The 12,073-nt window shown below is 41.1% G+C and overlaps 1 protein-coding gene across 1 annotated transcript; it reads left to right on the top strand.

The window, feature by feature from the left end:
- Window positions 1-5,467: 5,467 nt before the first annotated feature.
- C2H2orf50 (chromosome 2 C2orf50 homolog) lies at window positions 5,468-10,551 on the top strand. The gene is made up of 3 exons (XM_063442159.1): window positions 5,468-5,761; window positions 8,588-8,627; window positions 10,242-10,551. Exons 1-3 carry the CDS (start codon window positions 5,520-5,522, stop codon window positions 10,431-10,433), a joined length of 474 nt encoding a protein of 157 aa, XP_063298229.1. The 5' UTR covers window positions 5,468-5,519; the 3' UTR covers window positions 10,434-10,551.
- The last annotated feature ends 1,522 nt before the right edge of the window (window positions 10,552-12,073 follow it).

The raw sequence follows: 12,073 nt of genomic DNA, 5'->3' as shown, positions 1-12,073 counted from the left end.
TCTGTGTGTCTGTATATCTGTGTGTGTATCAGCATATGTGTATCTGTGTCACTGTTAGTATGTGAGTAATAGTATGGTTGTGCATATATCCCAACATACAAACACCAACACTACACACAATACACACATGCATTGAAACGCCATGACTACACATAAATATACTCCTGCATTCAAACACTACACACCCACAGGATGGGCAAATGACAGATCCTTAGCTGGCAATCACAGTGGGAGTTGTATGACAGCTTAGGATATACTTTTGGCCATCCTCGCATCTGGGCTCTCTTTACATTAATTACACCACTGATCAAATTCCTACATTTTCTCCAAATGTTGCATTTTGGAGCCACATTGAAAGCTTTTTAAAATCCATACTGTGGGCCCTAATTAAGTGCAAGCCTCTTTATGTGATTTTCAAGTTTCTATTATTTTTTTTTTATCAGGTAATCTACAGGGAGTGCAGAATTATTAGGCAAATGAGTATTTTGACCACATCATCCTCTTTATGCATGTTGTCTTACTCCAAGCTGTATAGGCTCGAAAGCCTACTACCAATTAAGCATATTAGGTGATGTGCATCTCTGTAATGAGAAGGGGTGTGGTCTAATAACATCAACACCCTATATCAGGTGTGCATAATTATTAGGCAACTTCCATTCCTTTGGCAAAATGGGTCAAAAGAAGGATTTGACAGGCTCAGAAAAGTCAAAAATAGTGAGATATCTTGCAGAGGGATGCAGCACTCTTAAAATTGCAAAGCTTCTGAAGCGTGATCATCGAACAATCAAGCGTTTCATTCAAAATAGTCAACAGGGTCGCAAGAAGCGTGTGGAAAAACCAAGGCGCAAAATAACTGCCCATGAACTGAGAAAAGTCAAGCGTGCAGCTGACAAGATGCCACTTGCCACCAGTTTGGCCATATTTCATTGCTGCAACATCACTGGAGTGCCCAAAAGCACAAGGTGTGCAATACTCGGAGACATGGCCAAGGTAAGAAAGGCTGAAAGACGACCACCACTGAACAAGACACACAAGCTGAAACGTCAAGACTGGGCCAAGAAATATCTCAAGACTGATTTTTCTAAGGTTTTATGGACTGATGAAATGAGAGTGAGTCTTGATGGGCCAGATGGATGGGCCTGTGGCTGGATTGGTAAAGGGCAGAGAGCTCCAGTCCGACTCAGACGCCAGCAAGGTGGAGGTGGAGTACTGGTTTGGGCTGGTATCATCAAAGATGAGCTTGTGGGGCCTTTTCGGGTTGAGGATGGAGTCAAGCTCAACTCCCAGTCCTACTGCCAGTTTCTGGAAGACACCTTCTTCAAGCAGTGGTACAGGAAGAAGTCTGCATCCTTCAAGAAAAACATGATTTTCATGCAGGACAATGCTCCATCACACGCGTCCAAGTACTCCACAGCGTGGCTGGCAAGAAAGGGTATAAAAGAAGAAAATCTAATGACATGGCCTCCTTGTTCACCTGATCTGAACCCCATTGAGAACCTGTGGTCCATCATCAAATGTGAGATTTACAAGGAGGGAAAACAGTACACCTCTCTGAACAGTGTCTGGGAGGCGGTGGTTGCTTCTGCACACAATGTTGATGGTGAACAGATCAAAACACTGACAGAATCCATGGATGGCAGGCTTTTGAGTGTCCTTGCAAAGAAAGGTGGCTATATTGGTCACTGATTTGTTTTTGTTTTGTTTTTGAATGTCAGAAATGTATATTTGTGAATGTTGAGATGTTATATGGGTTTCATTGGTAAAAATAAATAATTGAAATGGGTATATATTTGTTTTTTGTTAAGTTGCCTAATAATTATGCACAGTAATAGTCACCTGCACACACAGATATCCCCCTAAAATAGCTAAAACTAAAAACAAACTAAAAACTACTTCCAAAAATATTCAGCTTTGATATTAATGAGTTTTTTGGGTTCATTGAGAACATGGTTGTTGTTCAATAATAAAATTAATCCTCAAAAATACAACTTGCCTAATAATTCTGCACTCCCTGTAGATAATGTGAATAAAAGGTACAGGTTTTTTGGTTTTTTTTTTTCTTATAATTGCAGAGGTTGAACATTACCTGAACATTAATCATAGGAGCACTGCATGGCAGGTACCTGCTCTGCTGATTTAAATGTGATGAGAAGGTAGTGACGCGATGCAGAGATAGTAAATGTGATGTGGAGGTAGTGACGCGATGCAGAGATAGTAAATGTGATGTGGAGGTAGTGACGCGATGCAGAGATAGTAAATGTGATGTGGAGGTAGTGACGCGATGCAGAGATAGTAAATGTGATGTGGAGGTAGTGACGCGATGCAGAGATAGTAAATGTAACGTGGAGGTAGTGTAGGTCACTCAGTAAACTGGCTGCACAGCTACCCCATAATTGTAAGAAAAGTGAGACTGGATTGGCCTCATATATATATATATATATACTGAAAACAATTATCAAATAAAAAACAAATCCTTTAAGAGTGTATGTATGTGTATAGGACTGTATGTATGTGTATAGTTATGCACGTAAAGTCCCTCACAAAAATGAATTGGGGGAGAGAGACCAACGCGCACGCACAAAAAAAAGAAACATTTCATGGGGTGAGATGACAACATACATTTTTGCCCTAAGTGCCAGGTAACCAAGATAGGCTTCTGCTCTGGTTTGGAGTTAAAGGCCACAGGGTCCTCACCTTTGGAGAAGGACACAAATTAACCCTTCACAATCCCTCCTGAGCTATCTACTTGGCCATTTAGTTACTGTTACATCTTATAGGTGACAGGACATTTCTTAGGAAAAGGAACAATGATCACCATCTATGTCAGAAAATCTGTTCAAACTACCTCTACTACCATACTATTCGTTCTGAGATAATAAGTTGTACCTCTATTTTGAAGAATCTCTAAACGATTACTCACAATAGGCGGTCAGTGATAGGCTGAGAGAATCAGATGATGCCAAGGCAAACCTTCCTGGAGTGGAACAGAGGTGCTACAGCTGTGGGTGCAGGAAACCAACTTTTGGGATAAACTGTTCAAGAATGGATTAAAGCAGCACGGTCAGCCCCCTACTCTGAAAAATGAGTGTCATAAAGATAGAATGTTTAAAGAATACTAATTTTGACTGTATTGTAATTTCACTGAAATTGCAACCCAGTCAAGAGATATACAGAGATAAATTAGGGACTACTTTGTCTCTTTATTTTTCCTCCGTCTGACTTTCTTAGACACAGGGTGGTGGCGTCTAAGAGTCAATCCCGACAGCGGTTACCAGTGATGGCTGCATGGAAATGGCTGTGTTGAGGAACCCATGATCTCACGGGATTAGAGACCTCAATGCTGTACTTTTGCACATGCGCATGCACAAGAGTACAGCTGTGACATTGGCTCCAAAGAGGACCTGCCGGATCTTGGTGGCCGCACCTATGAGTGACAGGTTCAGTTAAGTAAACTTACCTTTACCTGTCCACCCTGGCCACCGGGCCCACAGCGGTGATGTCATAGTCAGGTGACTTTGCAAATTTGGCAAAGTCCCCAAATGGTGACAGTGCCGCTTTAACCTCTGAAGTTAACCCCTTAAGGACCAAACTTCTGGAATAAAAGGGAATCATGACATGTCACACATGTCATGTGTCCTTAACCCCTTAAGGACACATGACATGTGTGACATGTCATGATTCCCTTTTATTCCAGAAGTTTGGTCCTTAAGGGGTTAAGGGGTTAAAACAGCACCCAGGTACTCCTGCCTCTATAAAAAAAAATAATAATAATTAAGATGAAGTTATTAAAGGGGTCAGAGTGTTCCTTTAAATTCAGAACTTGGTTATTTTTACATACATGCACCCAGGGAACTGTTTTCCGCGAGGCAAACAAAGCATCTGCCTTGGGCGGCACTTTGCAGGGTGCAGCAAAAAAAAGCCGCCCCCAAATGCCCAGGCAGATCCCTTGCTTGCCTCGTGTCCTGGGGGGCTCAAAAGCTGTCCAGCTGGCCACTTTTTAGCCCCCCTGAGGCGGGCAGTGGGCAGCGAGAGAGCATACTCACTTGAGCTCTTCCTGCTCAGCTCCCTCCGCGCCGCTTAATGAAGGCGGGAGCCGGAATATGACGTCAGACCGGCTTCCGGTATCACTAAGCGGCGCGCGAGGGAGCTGAGCAGGAAGATTAAAGCTCCCTCGCCGCCTACTCAACCTGTCCGCCCCCTGCCTGCCCGACCAGCAGCCCCACTGGACTGTAGGCAAGCAAGCCACACCAGCTCTCCCAGGGAGGCTGGGTGGATGTAAAATAAAATAAAAATAATAATTTGTGAGTGTTGGGAGAAATGTGTATGTGTCTGTAAGTGTGTGTGTGTATATGTGCCTGTAAGTGTGTGTGTCTAAGTGAATGAGTGTGTATGTGTGTGTGTATGTGTGTGTGTCTGTGAGTGAATGTGTGTGGGTCAGTGAGTGTGTATGTGTCGGTCAGTGAGTGCGTCTGTCAGTGAGTGAATGCATCTGTCAATGTGTGTGCGTCTGTCTGTGTGTCCAAGTAATAGTGTGTGTGTATGTCATTGTTTGTCAGTGTATATGAGAGTGTGTCTGTCAGTGAGTGTATGTTTCTGTCAGTGAGTGTGCGTCTGTCAGTAAGTGATTGTCAGTCAAAGTGCGGCCTTGACAGGAAGGGATGGGGAAAATGTAAATTGGGGGGGCAGGGTGCCCAAGCACCGTCCTGCCTAGGGCAGCCCAAATCCTAAATACACCATTGCATGCACCCTAATAAAATAAGACTTGAAGTTCTCATTTTTATTTTTTTTCGTTTTCAGTGGAAACAGAGACTGCACATGCCTCTTAATACAAGGGCTTTTCTCATCTAAACTGGTACTAAATCAAGTCTCCAGACAGAAACATAAATAATAGGATTAAATGAAGTTTCTATATACGAAACAAGTTGTATAATGTCCATGTGTGTACTTGTTTATGGATTACAACCTATAACAATGATTTTACTTTTATTAACTCTTATCCACAAAACACTAATAATTACTTAAATTGTCTGTCTGTTTTTAATTATGTTATTATTAGATTGGTCGCTTTTTGCTTGCTTTCGTCACGCTTCCCCCCACCCCCCCTACCATTTCTAACAATGGATTGCCTGCTTGGAGATAGTCTGTCTTCGTGAATATTCATGAGCTCAGCAGTGGTTTTGTTTCCAATGGAGACAGTAAACAGACTGAAAAAGGTCTGTGTAGGCTTTTGTTAGATGTACCTTAGTCTCAACAACCGTCTGTAAACAAAAACTAGCCTTCCCTCATTCGGCAAAATGACTTTGTTCTCAAGCCAGCATTTTTATTTTTTTTTAAAGTATGCAAAGTAGAAACAATCTAACAGAATTCAGCGTCTGAGGAAAAAAGAAATATCTCACCTTCGCAACTATTTAAGCTGATAACATTGATATCTTTTTTTCAAAAAAAAAAAAAAAAATTCAAATTTTTTCTAATTTTTAAGGATACTAGAAAGAAGAAAAGAGGACCTGGGCGCTTGAAAAATGGGTAGCAGACAAGTGTCCATCAGACGGGCCACTTCTGCTGGGTACCGGCTTCCAGATCGAAGTGCAGCAGGGGTGGAATCACGTTCTACGGTCTCTTTAAACAAGACGTATCCAGGGGTGCGACAAAATCCACCACTAGATACCAAGGACAAGGAGAAACAGATCTGGGGGGGTAATGTCAGACAAGACCATATCTGGAGAGAACAAGTGGAATCTGAGAAGAGAGGAGAGAAACGCTGGTGAGTCAGTTTTGCTGGGATTATAGATTTTTAAAAATACATTGCCATTGTCGTTACATTTGTGAATGCGGTAAATTTTACCAGCTACCACATTCAGAAGGTCCATAAATATCTCCATGGCTGACTGATATCTCTGTAGGTGAACAGCCTTCTAGATGGTCCAGTCCAATAGTTGTTGTTTCGATTTCCAATCTTTGGTCTAATATGTATGAAACGTTTACGTTATGCATGCAAGTCAGTAAATCAGGAGTTGTTACAAAAGGAAATTGCCATTGGCACTCTAGAGAAACTTTTAGTGTAGGCATTTCTTCTTAATGGCTGTCGTACATGTGGTGAAATAATATGAGCTAGTAAACTGTGAACTGCACCACTTGCAATAAAGAAGTCTTGATTTATTGATACGTATGTAATAGGTAACCTTGTCCACAAACAGTGATATTTACATAACCCCCAAGTGTCCCTATTTACGAGGGACAGTCCCTATTTTGTTCCCAAATCTCTCTGCCTCTCTTTCTATCCTAATGTCCTTCTTTTCTAGGAATTTTATTTAAGTGTATAACAGAGCTCCACAGCAATAATACTCCCAGTAATGTGTGAGTGTATAACAGAGCTCCACAGCGATAATACTCCCAATAATGTGTGAGTGTATAACAGAGCTCCACAGCGATAATACTCCCAATAATGTGTCTGAGTGTATAACAGAGCTCCACAGCAATAATACTCACAGTAATGTGTCTGAGTGTATAACAGAGCTCCATAGCAATAATATTGCCAGTAATGTGTCTTTAAACTGCAATAAATGTGTTTGGAAATCAGTCTGTGTAAATAAGATACATTGTTCTGGTTCTAAATTACATGTTATTTAATTAAAGTGTTTCTATTTGTCCATTGGAAATGTTGGAAGGTATATATAATGCTACATATTTAAACTGAGTTAGATTGTTTCTTACTTCACCACCTGTACTTTTCCAATGCGATATTCTGCACATGCAGTTTATAACAGTTTTTGATACATGTTGTTTACTAGTAATAACTTTACGTTATTAAATTGTCTTGGTGAGAGAATCTGGTAAACCGTTACATTTTAGACAAAGCCTTTTTGCTTTAAAGGACCACTCTAGGCACCCAGACCACTTCAGCTTAATGAAGTGGTCTGGGTGCCAGGTCCTTCTAGGGTTAATCCATTTTTTCATAAACATAGCAGTTTCAGAGAAACTGCTATGTTTGTGAATGGGTTAAGCCTTCCCCTAGTTCCTCTAGTGGCTGTCTCACTGACAGCCGCTAGAGGCGCTTGCGTGATTCTCACTGTGAAAATCACAGTGAGAGCACGCAAGCGTCCATAGGAAAGCATTATGAATGCTTTCCTATGTGACCGGCTGAATGCGCGCGCAGCTCTTGCCGCGCGTGCGCATTCAGCCGACGGGGAGGAGAAGAGGAGGATCGGAGGAGGAGAGCTCTCCACCCACCGCTGGAAAAAGGTAAGTTTTTACCCCTTTCCCCTTTCCAGAGCCGGGCGGGAGGGGGTTCCTGAGGGTGGGGGCACCCTCAGGGCACTCTAGTGCCAGGAAAACGAGTATGTTTTCCTGGCACTAGAGTGGTCCTTTAAGCAGTACTATAGTGTCAGGAACACAAACATGTATCCCTGACACCATAGTGGTGAAATCACTATTTAGGTGCCCAGCACCCCTTGCCTCCCTTTTAAAAAGGTATATTACTTTTGTCCAGCATTGCGCTGGTCTCGCCGCGGCTGGACCCGCCCACATGACTGAGATAATCAAACCTGATGATCTCAGCCAATTCAATGCTTTCCCACAGGAAAGCATTTGGAGGCTGTTACGCATTCACGGCAAAACTCTCTGCTGCATCAATCAGCATCTCCTTATAGAAATGCATAGAATCAATGCAACTCTACGGGGAGCGTTCACACTGTAGCACTGATTCAGGAAGCACCTGTGGTGGCCTTCTGAGGAGTGCCCACTAGAGGTGTTACTAGGCAGTTTTCTTTGAAAAGGCAGTGTTTACATTAAAAAGCTTGCAGGGACTTGCTATAGACACCAGAGCCACTACATTAAGCTGTATTTGTTCTGGTGACTATAGTGTCCCTTTAAGTGCTTTATGTGCCTGGACTCTGTCATGTTTGGGACAGTTTATTAAAGTTCATAACAAGCTGAACTTTTATAACGGGGGCAGAATCCCCTCCCTGCTGTCACTAAGAAAAAAAGGGATGGTTTCTTCTGCTTCTGTTAGTTCAATACAGCTCATTCAAAAATTACAAAGTTTCAGCACAGAGGCTTCCCAGTGAGAAGCATCGAATCAGAGTATTCCCCAGGACAGAGTCAAAGTGAAGTGTTTTCCTTGGGTGTTAAGAAAAATAAAAAATTTTATGGAGTATTTATTACTTTAATAGTTACTGCAAAATCTCTTTAAAGCGACCTGGCTGTTACCTTCAAATTTCCCCTGCTACCTCAAGTCTCCACTCCCCATCATAACCTTTAGATTGTAAGCTCCTGGGCTGTCTAGCTTAGTAGTTTGTATAACATTGCTGTAAATGCTAGATTTCAGCTCACAGTATACTCTGCGCTCCGGAATATGTTGGAGCTTTATTACTAATGCCAGTAGTAATAATGGTCAAAATAAATAGGCAAACCTAGCCAGAACCGAAAATCCCTTTGTTATTTCTTCCAAACCTGCTATATTGATGTGCATTCTGCAAATTAACTGATAAATGCATGAAATAATCCTGCTGTTGGGCAGTGCATGATAAGTGCTGCCCAGCAGATTGTATTCTGTATTTCATGAGAACTGATTTTTGTTTTTCTGTTTTAGGGAGGAAACCTGGGGTTTTCTCAAGGAATACGATTCACAGGTAAGAAATGTAAAATTAGAAGTACATAATAACTACTAGACTTTACAGCAATAAAATCCTATTGGTGGGGGAAAAAAAACTCTATTCAATATCCGTCTGTATAGTTAGAACCCTGTATATTTCCCTTCTAGAGAGACTTAAACAGAGAAATGTAGCCCCGTGTTACTTTATATTACACTGAGGGGTTATAATAACCCGATTAATGCACCCTATGGGATGGGGTTACAACTTTGGGCGGTGGGAGGGGGATGATAGACCTAAAGGACAACTGGCACCTCAAAACTAAATATGAATATAATAATCCTTTCGTCAAGCTTTAAAAGGTAATAGATTTGTTTTTGAAAATTAAGTATATGTGAATTTTTTTTTTTAAACTCATCCCTATCTTTAGTATAAGACAGGATCCTTCCCCTACGTGCACCTTGAGTCAGATAGTGTTTGAAAACCGAGAGTTAGTCTCTATGGTCTTCCCTGTTCTGCGCATTGAGTGAAGCAGGGAAGACCATAGAGACTAAATGTCGGTTTTTGAACACTGTCTGACTTCCCCCTCCCTCATCTCCGTTTTGCTCTAATCAACCTTCCTAAACAATCTAAAAATTACCTGAAATCCAGCGATGAATGCTCCTGTCCTGGTCTCCACTTCCCATCGGACTTCACTCCTTCTCGTAGAGACGCATTTGATTGGACCATTTCACCGACTCAGCGCGCATGTGCGTTGAAGGAGGAAACACGGATGGACATGGCAGGGAATCAAGCTGAAAAAAAATAAAATAAGTAATTCAGTAAATTGAGGGAGGCAGAGGGGGTGAGCAGTGAGGGAGGGGAGATAGAAACTTCTCCTAGGGAGTGCGCTCCCAGCACTGCCTGCAAAGGTATAAGCTGATAACGTCTGTCACCAGCATGCAGTGTTTGCTGAGGATAGACATCGTTTTTGCACAGGCAGCCCCGAACAGAGTCACGTGTGCCGGGGGTGTAACTAGAAACTGTCACAAAAGTGCAAATATCTCTATTTGCAGCATATCAGGCACAAACACTGCACATACAGATTACAACCACCATAATCACTTCTAAAAGATTAAGTGGTCAGGATAGTTGGAGTTAACCTATAATGTCAAAACAGCGCAACTGGAAAAACTGCAGTAAAACTAATTCTAATGGTTACCAGAAAATAGACCCCAGCTGTTGCAGAACTCTTACCCTTTTGGATAGTTGGGATCCAACGTGGTCCCATCCCATCCCAGGGGCTAAAAACCACTGCACTAAAAGCATGGACTGGACCTATTAATGAAAAGTATTATTATACTAGTATATTAGTATTAGTGTAGCAAACACATTTTGAACTTTATTGCCCAATTGTAATACCTTTTAGGATTAATTCACGGCGTATACAATGTATAATATTAATTAGGGTTTTGTGTGTGCTTATATTAGACCAGCAGCGTTTTTTGTTGTGCTGTTTTTTTGTTGTTGTTTTCTTGTTTTTTCCCTCCAAGTCAATGTTAATCGAGGTAAACTAATGTTTGCATGTATGTGTCTAATTGTGCTTTAACCAACAAACACATCTCTAGGTTATCAGCATTTTTTTAACTATCTTGTTTTGTTCTAAATACACAGGGCAATGAAAAAGTACCAGAAAGTCTACCGGAAGAGGCCCATATTTTTTCGGAAAAAATGCCAAATACCACCAACCAATATATCGGCAGCAGGCTAAACACCGAGCTGGGTAAAAGTCTGGTTCACATGGATTTTCTCCTTACAGGTGGAAAACGGAAGAAAAAACTTGGAAGTGAACTCCTGCCCTGTTAATATGGAGACCTGCAGACATCTTTCCAATAAATCATGTTAATCAGATGGAGAACGTTCTAGAACACTGTATCACGATAAAATGACATTTTCTTGATGTACTTTCAAGAAGCATGGAATCATGAATAATGGAAACAACATGGTTCTGTCCAGCCAGAAGATCCATTAGAGAAGATGATGTTTAATTGATACTTTACTAATAAGAGGTGTATCACTACACTAGATAGATAATTGTGTTAGGATACGGAGAAAAGCAAACAGTTGCATGCTGGGAAATGGAATGTTTACATCTCCAACACATTTACATTGTTACATTTCTCACTGCGAACGTCAATGACTTCAAGTGATTTTGGCCTACCCATGATTGATCACCTTGGGAAAGGTGAAACTGGTCGTTACAAACTAGACGGATTGCTTTCTAAATGTAAATTGTCTGGGATTGAAAGTCTCTTGACTTTTTAATGTTTACTTCCCACCCCCATATTTAACAAACGTATTTGAAAACGCATTTCCGCGTAAGATTACACAGTGTTTAGTGTTAAGAGCATTAAAAGCTTGAAGGGTTTACAGTTGGGTTCAGCGTTTGAATGGGCTTCAATTTAGTATTGGGGTACATGGGGTGTTTAATTTTTAAGGAGGAGGAGTTAAACCTACACAGTCACTAAAGTAAGAATTTCATGTGAATTTAAAATGCAGAAGCAAATAAGCATAACTGAAAATAACTTTAGCTTAAAGGGACACTATAGTCACCTAAACAACTTTAGCTTAATGAAGCAGTTTTGGTGTATAGAACATGCCCCTGCAGCCTCACTGCTCAATCCTCTGCCATTTAGGAGTTAAATCCCTTTGTTTATGAACCCTAGTCACACCTCCCTGCATGTGACTGGCACAGCCTTCCATAAACACTTCCTGTAAAGAGAGCCCTATTTAGGCTTTCTTTATTGCAAGCTCTGTTTAATTAAGATTTTCTTATCCCCTGCTATGTTAATAGCTTGCTAGACACTGCAAGAGCCTCCTGTATGTGAGATTGAGATACAATTATTTAAGGTAAATTACATCTGTTTGAAAGTGAAACCAGTTTTTTTTTCATGCAGGCTCTGTCAATCATAGCCAGTGGAGGTGTGGCTAGGGCTGCATAAACAGAAACAAAGTGATTTAACTCCTAAATGACAGTGAATTGAGCAGTGAAATTGCAGGGGAATGATCTATACACTAAAACTGCTTTATTTAGCTAAAGTAATTTAGGTGACTATAGTGTTCCTTTAATGAAGCAGCTTTTGTTTATAGATCATGCCCCTGCAGTCTCACTGCTCCATTCCCTGCCATTAGGATATCCCAGCGGCAATGAATTCCTTACATTTGACTTTGCAATAATTATAATGTGTGGTAATACGCCCTGAATAAATAACTTTGAATCCAAGTTCCCAGCATTATATCTGCTGCATTAAACGCGTGATAGATACTAACACAGAACCGCACTCTACATGCAAATCCCAGGAAATGGTATAATTATGAAATGCAACCCAAACCATAATCGCGAAATATTGGTAGGCAATTGGAACTACCATTCTGCACATTATAGCTAAAATATGGGTGGTTCTTACAAGACTCTTTGCAACACTCCCCTGGATAATAAAATCTCA

This window comes from Pelobates fuscus, chromosome 2 (assembly GCF_036172605.1).
Source record: "Pelobates fuscus isolate aPelFus1 chromosome 2, aPelFus1.pri, whole genome shotgun sequence".
NCBI lineage: Eukaryota > Metazoa > Chordata > Amphibia > Anura > Pelobatidae > Pelobates > Pelobates fuscus.
This window is presented reverse-complemented; position numbering and strand designations above follow the sequence as displayed.

Coding starts and splice junctions, on each gene's coding strand:
- C2H2orf50 (XM_063442159.1), top strand. CDS start 5,520: ATGGGTAGCAGACAAGTGTCCATCAGACGGGCCACTTCTGCTGGGTAC. Junction 5,762..8,587: donor AAGAGAGGAGAGAAACGCTG/GTGAGTCAGTTT, acceptor TTTCTGTTTTAG/GGAGGAAACCTGGGGTTTTC. Junction 8,628..10,241: donor TCAAGGAATACGATTCACAG/GTAAGAAATGTA, acceptor CTAAATACACAG/GGCAATGAAAAAGTACCAGA.